The 22,490-nt window shown below is 55.5% G+C and overlaps 1 protein-coding gene across 1 annotated transcript; it reads right to left on the reverse strand.

The window, feature by feature from the left end:
* Positions 1 to 256: 256 nt before the first annotated feature.
* On the reverse strand, positions 257 to 20,181 carry SMPD4 (sphingomyelin phosphodiesterase 4). The gene is made up of 19 exons (XM_064168340.1): positions 20,064 to 20,181; positions 19,590 to 19,676; positions 18,595 to 18,737; positions 18,384 to 18,459; positions 17,507 to 17,615; positions 16,851 to 16,903; positions 15,136 to 15,287; positions 14,636 to 14,768; positions 13,997 to 14,068; positions 10,775 to 10,864; positions 7,308 to 7,453; positions 6,428 to 6,518; positions 5,345 to 5,445; positions 4,254 to 4,417; positions 3,491 to 3,696; positions 2,728 to 2,961; positions 1,699 to 1,830; positions 1,457 to 1,585; positions 257 to 776 (listed from the first exon to the last, which is right to left on the reverse strand). Exons 1-19 carry the CDS (start codon positions 20,100 to 20,102, stop codon positions 450 to 452), a joined length of 2,484 nt encoding a protein of 827 aa, XP_064024410.1. The 5' UTR covers positions 20,103 to 20,181; the 3' UTR covers positions 257 to 449.
* Between the last annotated feature and the right edge of the window lie 2,309 nt (positions 20,182 to 22,490).

Raw genomic sequence — 22,490 nt, forward strand, 5'->3', positions numbered from 1 at the left:
TCCAGGAAGAAGGCTGCAGAGGAACTATTGGCAGAGGCCTGCAGGGATAGGATAAGGGGCAATGGTTTGAAATGAGATTTAGAGTGGATGTTAGGAGCAGCTTTAGCATCACTTTAAGCCCTACAGACGATTCTTCTTGCAGAACAGTGTAGTAAGTGCTGAGTCAAGAACAGCTCTTCAGTGCAGTGTGGGTTGTTCAGGGTGATCAATACTGCTGCCTCCTTCCCTCCTCAAAAGAAAAACTCAGACACCAGAGTCCAGAGGAAGGCTTTTATAAAAATAAAAGGTACAGTAGTACCTCCACCCCCACCAAGCTCTCTTTACAAAACCCAGTTAGCTTTCATATTAAAAAGTACTTCAGGAAGAGCTGATACTGTAATTCAAACATTTCAGTCAGGCTCATCCTTAGAGGGTTTACTGTCACAAGTGGAATCCAGGAGAGCAGAAAATCAGTGTTCATGTGGTCTGCAGTGGTCAGAGCAGAGAGTCATTATTACAGCATAGAGGAAATAGCTGAGCAGGATCATCAGCGTGCAGCCCACTGGCCCAATGCAGAACCAGGATGCAAGGCAGTAGAGAAGCAGCAAGGAACTCAGAGTCCTGTAGCTAGCCAGAAACCTCAGGCTGATCCTTGGTCCCCAGTTCCGGCTTCTTCTGTCCTTCACCACGGGGCTGTACCTGATTTTCTGTGTGAGCTGGGGGTTGGTGAGATGATAGCGACAGAGTCTGCCAACAAAATCTTCCCTGGAGCACAGCACATCCAACTGAGCAGCAAACTGGGGAGGGCAAAGTTCAACCATCAGCATTCTCTCATAAACTAAAGCATTTATTTTATCATTGCCTTCATGGAGGAGCACAGGAAAGAGAGGGAAGGATGAAGTGTTAAAGTACAGCAGTGCTGCAGTGCAGACTTGGTTCTCTCACAGCTATGGGAGGCAAAGAATTTGCTCTTCCTCTCTCAGCGTCATAGCAGCCTGCCAGTACCTGAAGGGAGCTATGAGAAGCATGGAGAGAGAGAGTGTGGTGACAGGACCAGGGCACAGCTTCAAGTGAGAGCAGAGCAGATTTAGAGTGGAGTTCAGGAACAAGTTCTGCACCAGGAGGGTGCTGGAACACTGCAACAGCTTGCCTGGGGTGGTTGAGGCCCCATCCCTGGAGAGATTCAAAGTGAGGCTGGACAGGGCTGTGGACAGCCTGGTCTAGTGGAGGATGTCTCTGCTGACTGCAGAGGGGTTGGACTGGATGCCCTTGGGAGGTCCCTTTCAGCCCAGCCCATTCTATGACTCCCAGTGAAGCCTAAGGAACACATCTTGAATGTGACTTCTTGATGCTTTGTGCAGGAAAAGCAGAACTGCAGCTGGAGCAGCAGAGCTGGCACCGTTAGCAAACGCCCCTCGGGATGGCAGCAGGGAGGGGCTGTGTGGTGGGCAGGGGCAGGGCAGGGGGCGGCACTTACCCGCCGGTTGAGCAGCGAGGACAGGCGGAACAGGAGCCGCACCAGGGCGGCACTCTCGTAGCTGCGGATGGGCTGCAGCTCAGTGTCCCCCTGGTACTGCACCTCGAACCTGCGCAGGCCGTTGATGATCTAGAGACAGGAGATGCATCCCCTGAGCATGCAGCCCCCAGTGCAGGCAGTCCCCAGCCCCGCAGAGCTTCCCTGTGTCTGGCTGGAGGCTCAGGGCAGCAGTGCAGTCTCACCTGGTACCTGCCGAGCTGAGTAAGGACCAGGCCCTCCTCGCTTTCAATGCAGTCTGGGAGCTGTTTTTTGCCATTCTCATCTTGAGCTGCCCCACACTTCAGCATCATCTGGGTCAGTTGGGCTTCATTTAGCTACTCAAGGAAACAGAGTTCTAAAGCCTTTGTTTGATCTACCCTTCAACTTAGTTCTCACTTCACAAACTCCTTAGCGCTGGCAGCCTTTGCCTGCCAGCACAGACAAGAAGAACTGTTTAATAGCACCTTGGTTAGACATGAAAGAGAGAGAAAAGCCTGCAGACTTCTTGTCTGTGCTCATCAAACCCAAGAGAATTGTTCTGTGTGTCCCTCCTTGAGAGCTGTCACGGAGCTGTTGTCTTCTAGGCCATTTCTGCCTGGGGGGGTGTGGCTGGCAAAGGAGTCTGCTCTTTTGGGTTTAACCAAAGCAGGACTGCTTCTGGCTCATCCACTCAGCCCTAGCTGCAGTTATGGTTTATAGCTCTTCACATTTAGCAAACACTGGGCTGCTTGGAAAATTTAACCCACCCCTTGCCTGCTTGCCAAGGAGACCAGGCAGAAGGGAAGAGACAGGTCTGAGTCAAGTCCAAAAGTGTGCTGACTTGAAGCAGAGTTGGTTTGAGCCATAGAAATTCAGAGCATCTCATTCCACCTATGTTGAAAAGGCTTTTGAAGGGCTCAGGCCAAGTCTAGAGGAAAGTTTACAACATCTGCTAGCAGGGGCTCTTGGGGGGGGCCACAAAGCCACCCAAGCACTAGAGAACCAGAAGTGCATCAGGGGAATTCGGATGCTTGCTCACACTGCCACAGGGGACAGGACTTAGATTCACAGAATGGGTTGGAAGGGACCTTAAAAGACCATCCAGTTCCACCCCACTAGCCCAGGTTGCTCAAGACCTCACCCAGCCTGATCTTGAACACCTGCAGGGAGGGAGTATCCACAACCTCCTTGGGCAACCTGTGCCAGTGTCTCCCCACCCTGTCTGGGAAGGATTTCATCCTGATGTTACAAACCTTAAAGATTTGGCATAAGTATTCCAGTGCCTTCTCTAAATATTCATCTGTTTTTTTGATGCTGTCTTGCCCAACTTCATCGAGGTCAGTGCCTGTGTAGGATCCATTCATCTCTGCTGGTGTGAACCTAAACCAGGAGAAGAAGGAGTGGCCACCCCCTGCCTCTGCGGACTGGTCCGAGATGGATTGCGCCGTCTGCTGCGCCTGGCAGATCAACTGAGCCAGCTTCAGCACCTGCAACACAGACAAAAGGTGCTGGGGGACAGACAAAGGGCCAGGGAACAACCACCCACGGACGCAGCTCTGCAGGACTGCTGGCAGCAAGGGCAGAGGCCCTCTGAGCTCATAGGCCCTTCTGTGGTCGCATTTCCAGAAGGGAAACAGCAGCTCCTTGCTGTTGAAGCCTTTCATGGGGTGAGGCTGCTCGGTGACAAGGCTGTGTGTGGCGAGGGGCAGTGCCATGGAGAAGAAGGCTGATGGGCTGTGTGCAGTGCGGGGCAGTGCCGCACAGCAGCGGGCCCAGGGGCTGTGTGCAGTGCGGGGCAGTGCCGCACAGCAGCGGGCCCAGGGGCTGTGTGCAGTGCGGGGCAGTGCCGCACAGCAGCGGGCCCCTTTCAACCAAAGCTCTTCCGCTTGGGTCCTTCTGGACACGCTGGAGGTGTGCCCCGAGCAGTGCTGAGCACAGGGCAGACCGAGCGGATGGATGCTGAGCATGGAGGAAGCCTCTGCCCGCTCAGATGTGCGCCAAGATCCCACTGCTCACCAAAGTCCTGACCTCTGCGCCGAACATCTGCTTGTACTGGCAGTCCTGGCCCTCCAGGCTGTAGACATGGCTCTTCACCTTGAAGGAGGCATCTGTGATAGCTGGAGGCCAGGAGGAGAGGAAGCTGCCACCAAAGGAGGGGGTCATAAAGAGGCGGTGCTGTCGATGGGGAATGACAAGCTCTGGCTCCAGGAACAGCTGCTCCCCTGGGGTTGGAGACAAGGAGTGAAGATGGTTACATCCTGCTCCTGGTGACAGCCTGGCTGCAGAACAGCTTCCAGCGGCCGGGCACTGGCTCTCTGAGGGAGGCAGTTCTAGGGGTAGAGGCCTTAGGCAGCTCTTTTTCACTGAATCTTCTTTGTCCCCAGCAGAAAATCATTGAATGGCTCAGGTTGGAAGTGACCTCAGAGATCATTCTACTCCTCCCTGGAGGTGTCCAAGGCCAGAGTGGATGAGGTTGAAAACTAAATCATCTTTACGGTCCTTTCCATCCCAAACCCTTCTGATTTTATCACAGCCCCCAAATTCTGTGTTCTTTACTCTTTCAAGGACGTTTGTGAGCTGAGATGGAAGTGAGGGTGGTTGGAAAAGAACCACAAACCAAAGCAGCCGGACAGATGTCAGTCAGCAGAGGCAGACCTCTCAAGGGGGAGAGCAGGCAGAAGCAGAGAGCAAGGCTGTTCACCTCAGGGCTGCTGAGGCAAAGTGCAGCCATGGTGAAGACACAGACAGGACAGCATAAGATGTCCAAGTCTCCACTGACCTTTCAGGATCATCTCAGCCAGGTTGGGCTGAGCAAAGACCTTGGCAACTCGGAACACCATGAGGGCATTCTTCGGACTGACCAAATCTGTGCGGAGAGCTCTGTTCAGGAATCCCACAAACAGCTTGGTGTACATCAGCAGGTTCTCCTGGACAAAGGCAGCCCTGGCAAAGGCACCACAGCATTTGTGAGCACAGCATCCCAGGCTCACAGGGTGTCAGGGGCTGGAAGGGACCCAGAAATCACTGACCCAAGCGCCCCTGCCAGAGCAGGGCCATACAGTCCAGCTCAGGGCACACAGCAACACATCCAGACAGGCCTGGAAAGGCTCCACAGAAGGAGACTCCACAGCCTCTCTGGGCAGCCTGTGCCAGGGCTCTGGGACCCTGCCAGCCAAGAAGCTGCCCTTGTGCTGAGCTGGAACCTGCTGTGCTGCAGCTTCCATCCACTGCTGCTTGTCCTAGCCCAGGGAGCAGTGAGCAGAGCCTGTCCTCCCCTCCTGACCCCCAGCCCTCAGATAGTTATAGACATTGATTAAATCCTCTCTTGGTCTTCTCTTCTCCAGACTCAGCAGCCCCAGGGCCCTCAGCCTCTCCTCACCAGGCAGTGAGGAGTCCCCTCATCATCCTCGTAGCCCTCCCTTGGACTCTCTCCAGCAAATCCCTGTCCCTCTTCAACTGGGGGAGCCCAGAACTGAAGGCAGTGCTCAAGATGAGGTCTCACCAGGGCAGAGTAGAGGCTGGACACACTTAATGCCTCCCAGGATCCCACTGGCTCTCCTGGCCATCAGGGCACATTGCTGTGCCATGGATGTTCTCCCCCAGCACTCCCAGGTCCCTCTCCTTGGGGCTGCTCTTCAGCAGTCATCTCCCTGCTGCCCTGCAAGCACAACTCTTCAGATCACCTTCTGCCAAACGAGTCATGAAGGAAATGTCTTATACTGTCTCTGAAGAGATGGTTTATTTGCACTGAGACAAAAGTGTCTTTGAGAAGCTGATTCAGGCTGGCAGATGCTTCCTGAGATCTGCTCTTTCACTTAGGACCTGCCTAAGCTGCAGGCTCAGCTCACTCACCCTTGCTTTCCTCCTTACCATTTGTCCGACACGCTGCGGGGCAAGGACTCTGCACTCTGTGCTGGCTTCTCTGGAGCATACCTCCAAGGCTGCAAGTAACTTAGCCACATCTCAAGAACCTAAGCAAGGTCACAGATAAAGGCAGGGCAGTATCAGCATTTTTAGGCAAGGGAGACAAAGACTGGGCAAGATGATCTTTTGAGATGCCTTCCAACCCTGCCACACTGTGACCCTGGGAGGTTCTGTCTGTTCCCTCTAAGCCCAGTGCACATTACCTTAATGCTACCTGCAGGGTTGTAGCAAAGAAGCTCTCTAGCAGCCTGAGCACCTGTGCAAAGAGAGCTGAGGAAGCCAAGGGCATGTTCTCACTCTGACACCCAAGTGAGACAGCACTGGAACAACTACCATGGAACCCAGACCTGAAGTGCACTTAGCAGCTCTGGTGGTGTCAGCTGCTGCAGTACACAAGATGCTACACTGCTGCCAGCTCAGCTCTCATGTGCTGCACGTGTGCCCCGTGCTGAGGAAACAGTCCTGAGTGCACTGAAGCCAAGAAAAGCTTTGCTGTGGCCTCTGTAAACATCTCCTGTGCCTGGAAGGCCACAGAGCAGCTGCCTGTGGCGAGCAAGACCTGACCTCGCTACGCTGCGCTTTTCAGCTCCCACCTGAACTACCCAGACTCAGTGTTCTGATGCATTGCTTCTCCTGATGCCAGCAGGCAAAATGTGCAGGGTCTCACTACTGCAAAGGAGTACTGTATTGCTTCTGTTCATGACCTATCCAATTAGACAGAAGTCAGGATCTGTAAGAACATCTGCCTGAAGAGCAAGACCTGCTTGTCCATCCACAGCCACCCTCAGCGGCAGGAAAAGCAGCAACCACCTGCAGTCATTCTCACCAAGACCTGTTTAACTTCCTGCTTATGTCTAATGGGCACTCTTAGCAGCACAGCTACCTGCTACAGAAAGGATCTCACTGCTCTAGACCCCCCCAAAGAAGGGATTTAAGGACCAAGAAGCAGCTGCTAAACAACACTAACTAATTCCAGCAATGCCTAGAGCTCTGGCAAGGCCAGACTTGGGGGGAGCAGCTGGTACATACTGCTCTGAAAGAGGCATCCAGAGGCCAGTGACCGAAGCAGTGCTGCAGGAAGATGTAAAGCTTCTCCTGGACAAAGCGAGGAATCACAACCCTGCAAAGACAGCCACAGGTACAAACCATCAGAGATCACAACAGCAACAACCCCCCCCAGCCCAGCAACCCAACCAACACCTCAGCACACTGCCCCCAGTGCAAACACAGAAAGGACTGATCCAAGCTTGTTCCTTCTGCACTGAAGCTACTTCTGCTCATTGCACTTCAGCTCCAGTGCAGAAACAGCATCATAGAATCAGGCAGAGCTGGAAGGGACCACAAGGATCAGCCAGTTCCAACCCCCCTGCCATGCCCAGGGACACCTCACACTAGATCAGGCCACTCACAGCCTCATCCAGCCTGGCCTTAAACAGCTCCAGTGATGAGGCTTCCACCACCTCCCTGGGCAACCCCTTCCAGGCTCTCACCACGCTCATGCTGAAGAACTTCTTCCTAACACCCAGGCCAAATCTCCCCACCTCCAGCTTTGCTCCATTCCTCTCAGTCCTATGCCTACCTGACAGCCTAAAATGTCCCTCCCCAGCTTTCCTGTAGCCCTCTTCAGATACTGAAAGGCCACAATGAGGTCAAATAGGTGATTTCCCACTAACCCTGGCCAGCCCCTCACTAGCATTACCTTGTGTCTGACTTACACAAAGGTAGAGACTGACATAAGAGCAAGGCACCCCCCTCCTGGAGGTGCCCTTCCCATATGGTGGTTGTGAGAGAATCCAACCCATTAGCTCTCAGGTATTTTAATGTACTCCTGTGTTCAGCCACCAAAACCTCTCAGTGAGATGAGAGCTTTGCAAGACACATTTCAGAGGCAGGCTGCTCGTGGACCTACCTTTTAAACTCCTCTAGTGGGCTGGCTGTGTGGGAGTGGGCTGAAGGGGAGAGGGGTTCTGGTTTCAGGCTGTTGCTGAAGGCATGCAGGTGTTTCACAAGCAGTCTCACCACCAGCACATGCTCCTCAGTGGGCTTAAAGGACTCCTGGGTTCAAAGCAAAGCAAGAGATCAGTGCCATGTGCTACGTGTCCAGGGAGAGGGCAGAGAAGTCAGATCAGAACTCAAAACACAACAGCTGCTCTCCTCCTCCTAGGGTGCTCACTGTGCTGCCACTGACCTTAGGCAGGCCTGCTCCCTAGGACAAGCTGCACCAACCTCTGCCATGGCTTGCCTAGGGAACAGCAGCATGACTGACAACGTGCCTGTGAGAGGCAGCTCCAGTGCCCTGGCAGCCTCCACTTCAGGTCAGCAATAAAGAGCAGAGCAAGCTGTAGGGTTGGACTTACCCCTTCTGAAAGAGAACCTTCAGGCTAAGGTCACTGCTGTGGGCACCACAACAGATCCTCTATTTAGGCTCCCGGCTGGCCCTGCCGAGTTCTCCTTCCTGTGCTGCTGCTCAGCTGCCTTACAAGAGCCAGCCTAGAAAGAGCCAGGGTGAGTGCAACAACTGCTTCAAGTGCTGCTGCTTCTAGCACCAGCATGGGTAGAAGTTGCCTGGGTGGTGAGCCTCGGTAAATGAGTGCATGGCACAGCAAGGGGAGGAGGGAGGCAAAGCAGAACTAGTTCTGGGTACCCAGCAGCAGAGCTGCTCTGCTGCAGAAGCTGGGCACAAAGCCTCTGCTGCTGTACCCTGCTTCAGCCAGAGTAGTGACCTGAGCTCAGCCCACTGCTAAGGGCAGCTGTGAAGGTGTCACTTTTGGTCTAAGTTTCAGAGCTCTCACATTTCTCCAGAGCTGAGAACATACAGGAAACAACAGTGACAGCTGCTGGGAGAGTCTTTTAAAGCTGCAAGACCTCTCCAGGATGCCCAACGCAGCCATGCTGAGGTAAGACACTGCCAGGGGACTGGCAGGCATTTTTAAACCAAAAAGCTTCTTTCTTACCCAGCATTTCCAGTGCTGGGGGCAGGGAGGGGCTGGAGGCCTTCCTGTGGCCCCTTGCTGCAAGGCCTGAGGCAAAGCAGTTTGTGACTTTACAGTCTCTTGAGGTTTTTAACACACTGTGAAGTTCACTCCAGAAAAAGATTCAAGGCTTGATGAGAGCTCAGCCAGAGCTGAGACTCTCCTGAGAGAGAGGATAACTCCTCACCAGTTCTGAGGAAGGCTGCTCTGGCCTGCTGGGCAGCTCCTGGCAAGGCAGCATGTTGGCTGCAGGAGACTTTATGGGAAAGGGTAGAACTCTGGGAAGCTTCCTGGCCCTGAGAGTTTGGATCAGGGTCTCCAAAAGCAATTGTAGAGGTTGAGCACTGTGCTTCAGGCCTTGAAAAGGGTCATTAGAAATGCTCAAATGAAAACTGCAGGCCCCTTTGGAAGCACAAACCCTCCAGCCCCCTGCTTTCAATACCTCACTTCAGGTGCTGCTGCTGCTTTCCACCTCAGTCATTCTGATCCTTCCCTCTGAGCCTAGCTCAGCACCATTACAAACATCACTGCTTTCCAAAGGGGCTTCTCCTCACCAGCTGCCAGCCCTTGGCTGCAGGCTGAGTGGCTGCCACTCTCAACACAGGAGCAAGAGAAAGGGCCCAGCACCAGAGCTGTCAGAGACAAGCAAGACAAGCAGTGGTTCCTCTTCTCCTTTCTGAGCAGCACCTCGAGGACCACAGCACTCAGAGGATTAACCAGCAGGGCAATTCTGAGTAGTGCTCCAGAGCTTTACAGCCCATGGCCAGCCCCCCCCTTTCCCACAACCAAGACCCAGTGAGGAAAGGACTGAGGTAGGGCAAGAGGATTCAGGAAGTTGTTCCAACAGGAATGTTTCTGCATGCACATTTCCTGAACAATCTGCAAGTGTTCCCTTGTGTGCTTTTGCCAAGCTGGGCAGGCAGGTTTGCATTTCCAGCACCACTCTGCTACCCTCCAGGGGCATTTCACTGGCTAAGCCCCTAGGTGTTACCTACCTTCCTTAGAGGTGACAGCCATGCAAGCTCTCATCTTCTCTTCCATGCAAGGTTTGCTTAAATGAGTCAAGTGAGTGTGAGGAGCAGAAATCTGCCATCAGTGACACCAGCTGAGTGTCAAAGAGATGTCAGCAAGGCTGCTGAGCCTCTTTCTACACAGCATCATCAGAATGCATCTCTAAAGCTGCCATTCCAAAGCTCTTAGAGGGTGGGAGGGACCGCCAAAGGGCATCCAGTCCAACCCCCTGGCACTCAGCAGGGACAACCTCCACTGGAGCAGGGTGCTCAGGGCCTTGTCCAGCCTGACCTTGAGCATCTCCAGGGATGGGGCCTCAACTGCCTCCCTGGGCAACCTGTTGCAGTACTCCAGCACCCTCCTGGTGCAGAATTTGTTCCTCACATCCAATCTCAATCTGCTCTGCTCTCATTTCAAACATTGCCTCTGGTCCTGCCTAAGGCATAAAGTTCTCCTAATGCACTGCATCCTGGAGTGGCTCAGGTTGGAGAGGAGCACAGAGCTCATCTCCTCCAACCTGCCCAGCATGGGCAGGGACTCAGCTGCTCAAGGCCTCATCCAGCCTGGCCTGCAACATCACCAGGCAGGAGGCAGCCACAGCCTCCCTGGGCAGCCTGTGCCTGGCTCTCACCACCCTCACACTGAAGAACTTCATTCTCAGCTCCACTCTAACCCTGCTCTGCCTCAGCTCCAAACCATTCCCCCTTGGCCTGTCTCTGACGCCCTCAGCACAAGTCCCTCTGCAGCCTTCCTGCAGGATCCCTTAGTCCCTATAGTTTGGGGGACTATAGTCCCCCAGAGCCTTCTCCAGGCTGCACACTCCCAGCTCCCTCAGCCTGTGCTCACAGCAGAGCTGCTCCTGCCCTGCCATCATCTTTGTGGCCTCCTCTGGACTCTCCAGCAGCTCTGTGTGCTTCTGCTGGGGACAGCAGAGCTGGAGGCAGGATTGGAGGTGAGGTCTGAGCAGAGCCAAGGGGCACAATCCTCTCTCCTGCCCTGCTGCCCACACAGCTCTGGCTGCAGCCAGCACACAGCTGCCTGCTGGGCTGCTGCTCAGCACCCAACAGCCCCAGAGCTGCTCTGAACCCACTCTGCAGCCAGCATGGATTTGTGCCTGGGACTGGCCTGCCCCAGCTGCAGTTCCCTGCTCTGTGACCTGTTGCACCTCCTGCAGCTGGCACTGCCCCACTCCCCTTTTCTCATGCCCTCTGCTGGCTCCTCTCAGGCCATGTGCAGAGAAGGTTCAGCAAAGCTCACTGCAGTGCTCTCAGTGGAGCTGCACCAGCACAGCTGGGCAGACAGAGCTGCTCTACAGCCAGCACCAAGGCACTGTGCAGATTATCTGGTGGAACAAGGTCTTGCCAAAGGAAAGCAAATGAGAAGATGGTAATACTTGGTATGCGTGGAGGGCCTGGTAGCTGGGTTGGGCAGGACTACCGTGGTGTTTACTGGAGATACTGAGTCGGTAGTGGAGAACCTCCAGCTGAGACAACAGAAACAAAAAGGAAGGGGGGGAGGGAAACAAAGGAGAGAAGAGAGCAAGAGAAAAAAACAAAAAGTGAGAATGAGCCCAAGGAAGAAGGGTGGGGGAAAATATGCACATCACAAATACAGTCAGGGACAACATCTCACACCAACAGCTGCAGTATCCTCTGCCTTCTGCCCCTTCACTCCTCACCACTCCACCCCTTTAGCCCTGGTAGGGGAAATGGAGCTTATGCCAAATAAACTCAGTTTCAGGAGTTAACTGAGCTGCAGCCAGGGTTTACACTGTTGGGATTTACTCAGCTGTTACAGTGTCTTACTTAACAGTGGGGTAAAATGGTTCACCATTCTGCAAGCTCTTTGATTACTGTTTTGGCCATGCAGCCACTTCTGCTGTGCTGCTGGAGAGGCAGGGGCTGCACACTGGGAAGAAGCTCCAGTGGGTGCTTTCCTCTTCCCAAGGAGCAGGAAGACACAGAAAGCTTAGCTTTTGGTAATGACTGTGAGCCTGCCCAGGAAGATTCCAGCAGCTCAGAGAGGTCTTCTCTTTCTGTGACAAGGCTGCAGGTCCTGTGACCTTCCTCACGAGAGGAGATTCCTCTTACACTTAGGGAAACCCCTGTGTAGAAAGCAGAAGGCAGCTACCAGAGCGTGCATTGTGAGGCCGCCTGGGAGGCGTGAGGCAGAGCACCCTGGGCAGTGTGCTGGTGAGAGGATACTGCAGTGCCAGTGACACACAGGTATGAAATCAATGAGGAGACATGGAACAAAAAAATGGCACCACACAGATCCCAATGGCTGCTGGCAGCATCCAGCCCAGCTCTCCAGATCACCTCTGCTGGCTGCCAGCAGACCCTCCCCAGCTTCCTCTACTGCCAGCTTGGTATCTTTTGGCTTCACCCCCTCAGCGTGGCAGGATTGCCACTGCAAGCTCCCCAACAGCTCAGGCACTTTGCTCCCTAAGTGACTCCCCTGGCCCAGGAATCAGGAGGAGCCTGCAGGCTAATGGGAGCTCCACATGCAGTGCTGGGATCTGTGGCACCTGGCATGGGAAGGTCAGGAAGCATCACAAGAATTTGATCAAACAACTTCTTAAGGGTTCCCTGTGATTACAGCAGAGAATAGCAAGAGAGATGCTGCAGGCTTGGGCTCTGGATCATCCAACAGAGGAAGAGCAAAGAGTCAGGGGAAAAGAAGAGGAAAAGAGTTGAAACAGTGGGGAGGAGAGGGGAGCTCAGGCCCACAACAGAGCCAGGAGAGGTTCAAGGCAGCGAAGCAGAAGAGAGGCACATCTGGAAATCAGTGATCTGCTGTTCAGTCCCACTCCACCACCTTCTGCTGGGCCAGAGCATTCCCTGGTGAGCTGAGCAAGGCTTCAGGAAAATCCCTCACTGCTTGAGGCACTCCACAGCAAAGCTGCACATCTGCCTTGGCCCAGGAAAACCAAGAGCAAGTTGTGTGGAGCCTCATCCCACCTTCCAGCACAGCCAAGCAGGCCTGGGTCCTGGGACAAGTGGTCACTGATCCCCTCTGCTTCCACACACACAGAGGAGGCCAAAAGGACTCAAGTGAGCCTGCATCATTACTGAGCATGTTAAGAGTAGGGTTCAGGGTGACCCTGGGTCGGCAGCCAAGGCCTTCAACCCTTCCTGCATATTCTGCTTCCTTGTCTGAAGAGCTGAGAGGCAGACTCTGGTCCTTCAGCCTGCCCTGAGAACAGCCTAGAGGCCCCAGCTGCCCTGGAGCCTTTCCTCAGCCCTGCAGGAGGGATCCTTCATCCCTGTAAGGAGGCCATGGAGAATTCCAGTCCCCTATTCAGGGGTTCTAAACCCCAGAGAGTGAAGACTTTTATTGCATGCCCATGACTGCTTCCCATCAAAGCTGAAACTAAAATACCATCAGAGAGCTCTGGCCCCAACCTGGGGCTCAACACAGCCTCTGGAGGATCCTGCAGTGATGATTTCAGAGAACTTTCAGCTCTAGCTTTAAGGTCTAGGCCTGTCCTACTGATTCCATTGCTAATCCCTGCCTGCAACTGCTGCTCCTTAGAGCTAGCAGAGAGCATCAGAAACAGAGCATGAGCAGAGGAGAGAAGCTGAAAGCAATCCTAACTTGTGGCCCAAGCACAGCACTTGATGCACAGACTGCACAGACTGGACAGACAGACAGACCAGAAGTACCTCAAGCAAAGCCCTTCCATCACAGGTGCACAGCCATGCTGCTGGGAGTCCCAGGTGGAGACTTTGCAACGTTGGGGAGGTTACATTTTGGTGTCAGCTTTAAAAGGACAAAACCTCACCACACCTCAGCTCTCCACTGGGCTGCCCTAGCACAGCACCAATGCCTGTGGAGTGAAGCACTTGCAGCTTCTCAGTCCATCAGCTCCCACCTGGCTCCCACCCAGGAATCAGTCCTGAGTACCTTTCAATCCCACTGTGACCCAGAGGGAATTCAGAAGATGATCATTTTCTCCTTCAAATTCTGCCTTTATGATGCCTTTGAACTTAGGCTCCTCCACACTTCACTTCTCACATGCAGTGGTTTGTTACTGAATAGGCCACCACAAACTGCTTCAAACAGTAGCTGAGCAAGAGTTGGTAAGATCATCTCAGCTCTGCAGCTACAGAACTGCTGCTGCTATCTTTATGGTCAAGACACTTTGCAAGTTGGGATCATGAAGCAACAAAAATTGCTGCTTTCACTTGACCCTGAAGCAGTTTAGTTCAATCTCCCTTTTTAATTTGGGTTTGTGCTAAAAGTGGCTGCAGAGCTCAGAAATGATTCACTGATATTTCAGTCCCAGCTGCTATCACCAACTGGAGCTCTTTCCTAGCAGCCAGGCTGCCCCAGTGGAACTGAACACAAAGGTTTTCTGGTGGCATCTTCCTCAGCCACTGCTGCTGTGACCATCCCACAAACTTCTCTTCTTGTCCAAACAAAACAAACCCAACACAACTTCTGCAATGGGAGGGGGTCTGGATGACAGACTGACAACGTTCTGCACAACTGGGCTGACACTCTGCTCCTCTGGTGGACCAAGACACCAACAAAAGCTCTCCAAAGAACAGGAGAATTACCCCAAGGCAGGAGGCCACCCAGCAGATGACACTCATGAAGCACAAACCATTACCTTGACGTGGGGGGACTGCATTTTCTGATACATTTCCAGTGAGTAGTGATGGAGCCACATTTCAACAAAGATCTGCAAAACAAAGATGTTCTCAGAAATCATCCAGCACAAGCCAGGTCCAAGGGAAGACCACAGAACAGGACTGGAAAGCTAAGCTGGACTTGGGAAGAGGGCCCTGTGCAGGGACACTTCAACTTATCAACACAGCCATGCAAGGAGCTGGCAGACTGTCAGCAGCTGCTGAGCATCAATAATTCACTCCAGCACCAGGCTAAAGTGGTAGGAGGCTGTTTCAGAACAGCTGTTAAGGCCAGATCCTCCTCTGCCTTCCCTTGGTAGCGAACTGGACCGAGCCCTCTGTGCTCAACCTTTGCTAAGAGCACAGAGTTGATGTAAGATTAACTCCAACTAAACCAGGTTTAGAGAAGTGTATGGGGGAAAAACTGCACCTTGCTACCAGTAGTTAGATAAGCAGCCTGAAAAAGGTGCTGAGAGCCTTCCCAAGTTACAGCTCAGGTTTCACCATGGTTCTTTGCTGAACAAGAGCTGCACTGCTCCATGCTCCCTGGTTGGAAAAGAGACTGCTCAGTCAGCAGCAAGAACAGCTCTGGGGTGTTCTCCTGCTTTGCCCCGACTGACCTGAAGCAGCGTTTCTGATCTCCAGATCTCCTGGGAAGCAGGGTCAGCATTCACAGAGGGCTGGTGGGCAATGTGCCTCTTAAGCAAGCTGGTGTGGTGCATGCCATAGGAAGTGAAAGGCACTGCTGGAGACCTGGGAGGGCAGAGAACAGAAGGCCTGAAGCCAGGGGGTCAGCTGGCTGCTTTCACCGCACAGCTCAGCGCCTCTCACTAGCTGCAGCCAACCACTGCAGCACCAGGCCATGGGAGGGTCTCCTCCTCGGCTCTGCCCTGCCACAGTGTGCCCAGTTCTGCCCCAGTAACAGCTACCTTTCAGACCTCCAAGGGAAACCCTGATGGTAAGAGCAAACCTAAATGTATTTAGTTGTTGTGCTTATGTGTAAGCACACTCAGGCCATGAAGAGTGGAGGTGTTCTCCACTTGCTGAGAGATTTCACTCCAGCAAGCTGCATTTTGTACTCACTGTTGCCAGGATTTGCCTCTGGCACTGCAGTCGTTACCTGGGAGCTGGGGAAGGGATGGCTCCCCCAGGGTTTAAGGAAGGGGGAGGAAGAACACTTCCTTCTGTGGGCAGGAAACACTTCAGGTAGGTGTCCACCAGGATGAAATAAGCACTGTTGGAAGGGCTGACATGGTGGGTGACAGGTGAGCTCTGAAACAGACACACAGGACACAGCTGGACTCACAGACTGCCACTAAGCCAGTATAGAGCAGCTGCCACTGAGCACAACTAAGCAGATGCCCAGTGGGTATGAAGGGGGAACTGACAACAAAGGCACTTAGGTGTCTACTCTGCTCTGCTGAGACCTCACCTGCAGGGCTGTGCCCAGCTCTGGGGCCTCCAGCACAAGAGAGACATGGACCTGCTGGAGAGGGTTCAGTGGAGGTCACAGGAGGCCCCAGGGCAGGAGAACCTCTGCTGTGGGGACAGGCTGGGAGCATTGGGGCTGCTCAGCCTGGAGAAGGCTCCAAAGAGACCTTAGAGCTGCATTTCAGTATCTGCAGGGGACCTGCAGGCAGGCTGGGGAGGGACTGTCAGAAGGGCCTGTGGGAGTAGGCTGAGGGACAAGGGTTTGGAACTGGAGCAGGGCAGAGGTACGTTGGAGATCAGGAAGAAGTTCTGCACAGTGAGGGTGGTGAGACACTGGCACAGGCTGCCCAGGGATGTGGTTGAGGCCCTGCCCCTGCAGACATTCAAGCTCAGCCTTGCTGTGGCCCTGTGCAGCCTGCTCTAGCTGGAAGTGTCCCTGCTGAGTGCAGGGGGCTGGAAAAGATGCCCTTGGAGGGTCCCTTCCAGCCTGATGCAACCTGTGAACGTGTGAAGCAAAGATAAAATAGCTCCATGCAGGGGAACTGTTGCTGTAGCAGTGAATATAACCAGGTCTGGAAGAGAGCAGTGCCCTGCAGCACAGCTAACAACAGCAAGAGGAGCCCAAAACCAGACAGCACAGTGCAAAGCTGTGGCTGTCACTGCACAGAGTGGGACAGGAAGCCTCTTTGGAACCCCCTGCCTGCTCTGTGTTGCATGTTGCTGGGCTGGCCGCTCCCTGGTATCTCCAAGGTGGGTGTTGTGTTTGTTACAATCATAGAATCAAGCAGGTTGGAAGAGAGCTCCAAGCTCACCCAGCTCAACCTAGCACCCAGCCCTGGCCAATCAACCAGACCATGGCACTAAGTGCCCCAGCCAGGCTTGGCTTCAACACCTCCAGGCACAGCGACTCCACCACCTTCCTGGGCAGCCCATTCCAATGCCAATCACTCTCTCTGCCAGCAACTTCCTCCTAACATCCAGCCTGGACCTGCCCTGGCACAGCTTGAGGCTGTGTCCCCTTCTTCTGTTGCTGGCTGCCTGGCAGCAGAGCCCAACCCCACCTGGCTACAGCCTCCCTGCAGGGAGCTGCAGGCAGCAATGAGCTCTGCCCTGAGCCTCCTCTGCTGCAGGCTGCACCCCCCCAGCTCCCTCAGCCTCTCCTCACAGGGCTGTGCTCCAGGCCCCTCCCCAGCCTTGCTGCCCTGCTCTGGACACATTCCAGTACCTCAACACATATTGTTATCCAGACTGGAATCATGGACTGACCCCAGGCAAGGACCAGTTCCAAGAGCCCAGACCAAATGGCTGTTAGTCCAGCTGGACAGCATCTCAGCAGGCTCCTAAAGCCCTGGGAAGAAAGGCTAATGCCATTTGAAGGGGAGAATGGCAAAAGGCACCACTTACCTTCTGTGTAATCAAGCTAATTGCAAAGTAAAACATGTAATACTCGAATGGGTCTGGAAGGAGAGAGTCAAGGACCAGAGAACAAAATGCAGGTACAGCAGTTAGAGATCTGAGGACAATGACTGGACATTAATTAGTTCTGTTTTGTCCGTGCTAAATTAACTTCCCAGAGCTGAATAGCAAACCCAGCTCTGCCCTCTTGCTCTCCAGATGACTCCATCACTGCTAATGAGGTTTTCTCTGTGGGCAGGGGGTGTTGGCATTGCTGCTCTTAGTGCATTTGACTACCTCCAACTGAAAGTGCAGCTGCAGCTAGGCTGCTACCAGGTTAACATGACCCTTTCCTGTCACACTGCATAAACCCTGAGCAGCTACAAAGCCAATAGCTGTGAAACACAGGCTCTGCTGAAAGCCCTGGGGCTTGTGGTGTGCACCTGAACGAGGCCAGAAATGCCCCCCCAGAGGTTTAGGAGAGGAGCACAAACTGATTTCTTATTTGAATCCAAACACTTCTAATCAAGCCAAACTCTTTAGCACAAGCATGACTCACAAGGCAGATCAAAGACACAACAGAAGTGCTCACCATTGATATCCAACAGGAATCTCAGGTTTGGGTCACTAAAAAGGGATTAAATACTCAACAGTTAAAAGGATACTTAGAGCCAAATTCAAACCTAAACCACCAGATGAAGGGAACTGGACTTTGTTGTGGTACAAAGAGCATTCTGGGAGGACCTGCTCTTGTATTGAAGCCTTCACAGGGCCCTGAAAGACAGAGTGAAGGACTATTATCCTGGGCACTCAGCACACCTGCAGTGTGCTCACAGGGAGCGAAGCTCTGCTGCATTTCAGCACTCTGGGCTGCATCCACAATCAGCTCAGTGGGGCTGCAGTGCACTGCAGCAGCTCCCTGTGCAAGGCACACTCTTCAAGCACCAGCCAGCCTCCTCACTGCAGAGGGGCATTCAGTATGACAGTAATTTGAGAAGTCTTTCCAGCTGCAGTGAGAGCAGCAGCTTGCCTGGTGCTTCTGTCGGGGTAACTGTGCCCAGCTCCCTTTTGCTAAAGGCTGCAGAGCTGTCTGGATCAGTGTCTGCAGAGCAGGCAGCCATGGCAGAAACAGGGGAGCAGCTCTGTGGGTAACCACTTCTGTTTGCAGTGTCACACTTCCCACCCAGGGGAAGAGTTAAGTCTTCAAACACAGAGGCACAAAGCAGAGCCAGGCAAGGGGCTGCTCTGATCAGCCTGGGCAGGGATTGTCAGGCCTGCAGGTGGCAGTGCCCAGCAGGAAGCACGCTGCTGTCTCTGGGCACAGGCTAAGCAGCACAATGCACTCTGCCTGCCTGAGCAGGACAGAGATCCAGCTCCTGGTGAACCACCACCTCCTACAAAGCTCATGGCTGAGGACTCTCCTCCAACCCCAGCATAAAGACAGCACTGAGACTACACCCTGAACCACACATACAAAGCACAGGCAAAGGTCTGACAGCTGCAGCAACAACATCCTCTTCTCACACACTTTCTGTTACTCACTGGAAGGTATGAGACTGGGAAATCATATCTGTACTCTTCTGCTTGGAGCTTGTACACCAGCTTCATCATTGGGCCACTGCAAACAGGCAGCAGAAAGAGAACTCCTGGTGAGTGCCCTCACCCCTGCCTCACTGCTGTCAGCTTCAACAGGCCAAAAGCTGCTCATCTGTTCATCACCTTCTCTAACCTCTGCTGCAGTGAACGAGCTCACCTGGGGTCCAGGAAATCCAAAGCCACAGAGTATTCAGTGGGATTTGTTCTTCCCTGCAAGCAGCGAAGGTTCCAGCCCACAATGATGCCATCCAGGCTGCCAAAAATGCTCTCCACCAGCCACGGGAAGATGCCATGGAGCTCCTTTGAAGAAAACAAACACAGCTCAGTGTGGCAGTCCTCCTTGTGCCAGTCCTCCTTGTGCCATCCCTGCTGCAGCAGCAGGTGCTGCCCGGGAGCTTCTGCTCCAAAGCATGTTGTGAGCTGGCAACGACAGGGACGTGTCCTGCCTGTGAGCCTGCTGAAGGGGCAGCATCACAGGCACAGCTGCCACACCCCTCACTGACCCTCCCCTGCACCTGAGGCTGAAAGGCATTAATCAAGGGCAGCCTTCTGAAACAGCCTGTAATGACTATGGACAGGGATCTGCTGGAGAGAGTCCAAGGGAGGACTGTGAGGATGATGAGGGGACTGCAGCACTGCCTGAGGAGGAGAGGCTGAGGGACCTGGGGCTGCTGAGGCTGAAGAAGAGAAGACTGAGAGGGGACTGAATCAATGTCTGTAACTATCTGAGGGCTGGGGGTCAGGAGGGGGGGACAGGCTCTGCTCACTGCTCCCTGGGCTAGGACAAGCACCAGTGGATGGAAGCTGCAGCACAGGAGGTTCCAGCTCAGCACAAGGGGGAACTTCTTGCCTGGCAGGGTCCCAGAGCCCTGGCACAGGCTGCCCAGAGAGGCTGTGGAGTCTCCTTCTGTGGACCCTCTCCAGGCCTGTCTGGATGTGTTCCTGTGTGCCCTGAGCTGGACTGTATGGCCCTGCTCTGGCAGGGGGCTGGACTGGATGAGCTCTTTGGGTCCCTTCCAACCCCTAGCATCTGTGAGCCTGTGACTGTTTTGAACGCTGAATTCCCACTCTGTCACCTGGGGCCCTCAAAATTCTGAACAAGAGAAAGAGGAGCAAAGGAAAGGGTAATGCAGGAGCACACTCCCGGCTCACCTTGGCGGGGAACTCCTTGATGACCGTCTCCAGGTCGTGGCACCTCTGCACAAACGGTTTGTTCACGGAGTCTGCCTTCAGAGTGGCCTGTTACAAACCACAGAGGAAAACAGGTCACCGCTGCCAGGGTGGGCGACTTATCACGGCCACGATGCGAACCGCCGCTCCCCTCGCCCCCAGCCGAGCCGCACCGCTCCTCCCGTACAGCCCAACCGCCGCTGCCGCCGCAGTGGCACTGACCGCGCTCCCCGGACAGCCTGGGGAGCCTCTCCAGGCCCGTCTGGACGTGTTCCTGTGTGCCCTGAGCTGAGTAAGTGCTGCTGCTCTGGCAGGGGGTTGGACTCGGTGGTCAGTCTGGGTCCCTCCCAGCCCCTGACCTCCTGTGCCCCTCTGAACGCCACAGGCGCCTGGCAAAGCCCCCAGGAGACCAGAAACCGCAGCTCCCACCGGCCCCGCCCGCCGCTCGCCACCCACCAGCAGGAAGCTGGGCTGCTGCAGCTGCGGCCCGGCCATGCCGTCTGGCCCCGCCGCGGACACGGACACGGCCCCGGCCCCGGCCCACGCCGCCGATCCCGCGCTCGGCCTGGCGCAGCTCTTTTGCGTCAGCGCCGCTCCCGGCGCGCCCGTGACGTCACCGGCGGCGGCAGAGTGACACCGCCCCTGCGGGCGGCACGCGGGCGGCACGCGGCGCGGGGCGGGGCCGCACCGCACAGGGGTCCGGGGGGGAGCCGCGAGCGCCTCCCGCGTCCGCGCCGGGTCACGGCGGAGCTACAGCCGCGAGCGCCTCCCGCGTCCGCACCGGGTCACGGCGGAGCGCTACAGCCGCGAGCGCCTCCCGCGTCCGCGCCGGGGCACGGCGGAGCTACAGCCGCGAGCGCCTCCCGCGTCCGCGCCGGGGCACGGCGGAGCTACAGCCGCGAGCGCCTCCCGCGTCCGCGCCGGGTCACGGCGGAGCTACAGCCGCGAGCGCCTCCCGCGTCCGCGCCGGGGACGCAGCGGAGCGCTACAGCTGCGAGCAGCTCCCTGCTGGCACCGGGGACACCGCTGCGGGCACACAGCTGCGAGCAGCTCCCTGCTGGCACCGGGGACACCGCTGCGGGCACACAGCTGCGAGCAGCTCCCTGCTGGCACCGGGGACACCGCTGCGGGCACACAGCTGCGAGCAGCTCCCTGCTGGCACCGGGGACACGGCGGAGCGCTACAGCTGCGAGCAGCTCCCTGCTGCCACCGGGGACACCGCTGCGGGCACACAGCTGCGAGCAGCTCCCTGCTGGCACCGGGGACACGGCGGAGCACTACAGCTGCGAGCCGCCCGCTGCTGGCACCGGCTGGGACAGCTGCAGGCTGCGAGGCCATCCAGAGAGCGCTGCGCAGGCAGGCTGGGCACAGGGGAGCCAAATGAGGTTCAGCAAGGACCAGTGCAGACTCCTGCTCCTGGGGAGTAAGAATAAACTGCCCCAGGATAGGCTGGGAGGTGACTGCTGGAGAACAGCCCCACGGAGAGGGACCTGGGAGTGCTGGGGGAGAACATCCATGGGCAGCAATGTGCCCTGGGGCCCAAGAGGCCAATGGGACCCGGGGGGCATTGAACAGAGTGTGTCCAGCAGATCCAGGGACGTTCTCCTGCCCCTCTGCTCTGCCCTGCTGAGACCTCATCTTGAGCACTGCCTTCAGTTCGGGGCTCCCCCAGTTGAAGAGGGACAGGAACTGCTGGAGAGAGTCCAAAGGAGGGCTGTGAGGATGATGAGGGGACTGCAGCACTGCCTGGTGAGGAGAGGCTGAGGGTCCTGGGGCTGCTTAGTCTGGAGAAGGCTGAGAGAGGATTTAATCAATGTCTATAACTATCTGAGGGCTGGGGGCCAGGAGGGGGGGACAGGCTCTGCTCACTGCTCCTTGGGCTAGGACAAGCAGCAATGGATGGAAGCTGCAGCACAGGAGGTTCCAGATCAGCACAAGGGCAACTTCTTGGCTGGCAGGGTCCCAGAGCCCTGGCACAGGCTGCCCAGAGGGGCTGTGGAATCTCCTTCTGTGGAGCCTCTCCAGGCCTGTCTGGATGTGTTCCTGTGTGCCCTGAGCTGGATTGTGTGGTCCTCTGGGAGGGGGTTGGACTCTGATCTCTTTGGGTCTCTCCCAGCCCCTGGTATCCTGTGAGAACTGCCTGGTGTCACAGGGCAAAGGGCCTGCAGTCAGTTGGCACAACCACAGCAGGTTGGCAGCTGGTGGTGGTGAAGCTGAAGCCAATATTTGCTCCGAGTATCTCATGAGCAAATGAAAAGCAGCATGGCCAAAGGCAGACCTTGTCTGTAGCAGGTCCTTAAGCTAAAGGAGTTCTCATCTGAACTGCAGATGGGTCACAGGAGGCATCTGCTTGTCAGAGCCCTCCAACTCACCCAGCCCTTGACCCAGCTCTGCAGGCTCACCACTAAACCATGTCCCTCAGCACCAGCTCCACAGGCTGCCAGAACACCGCCAAGGATGGAGACTCCAGCACTGCCCTGGACAGGCTGTGCCAGTGTTTGAGAACCCTTCCAGTGCACAAATACTTCTGAGATCCAGCCTGAGCCTCCCCTGGTGCCGCCTGGAACCATTTCCTCTGCTGCTGTCCTTTGCCACCAAGGAGCAGAGGCTGCTGCCTCCTCACTCCATGTCTCCTCAGTGAGCTGTAGGGAGCCATGAGCTGTGCCCTCAGCCTCTTCTCAGTGTCCTTGCTGTGGAAAGGGTCCCAGAGCTGGGCACACGGCCTCAGCAGCGCTGCCGCGGTGGGTTTAAGGCTGGGGCTGCGGACGCACAGGTGTGGCCGGGGAGCGGCGGTGCAGCTGCCGCCGTGCCCGCAGCTGTGTGCGCCTGGCCCTGCCGCAGCAGTGCGCTCGCAGGCGGCGGCTGCGGTGCCCGCGGCTGAGC

This window comes from Pogoniulus pusillus, chromosome 30 (assembly GCF_015220805.1).
Source record: "Pogoniulus pusillus isolate bPogPus1 chromosome 30, bPogPus1.pri, whole genome shotgun sequence".
Classification (NCBI taxonomy): Eukaryota; Metazoa; Chordata; class Aves; order Piciformes; family Lybiidae; genus Pogoniulus; species Pogoniulus pusillus.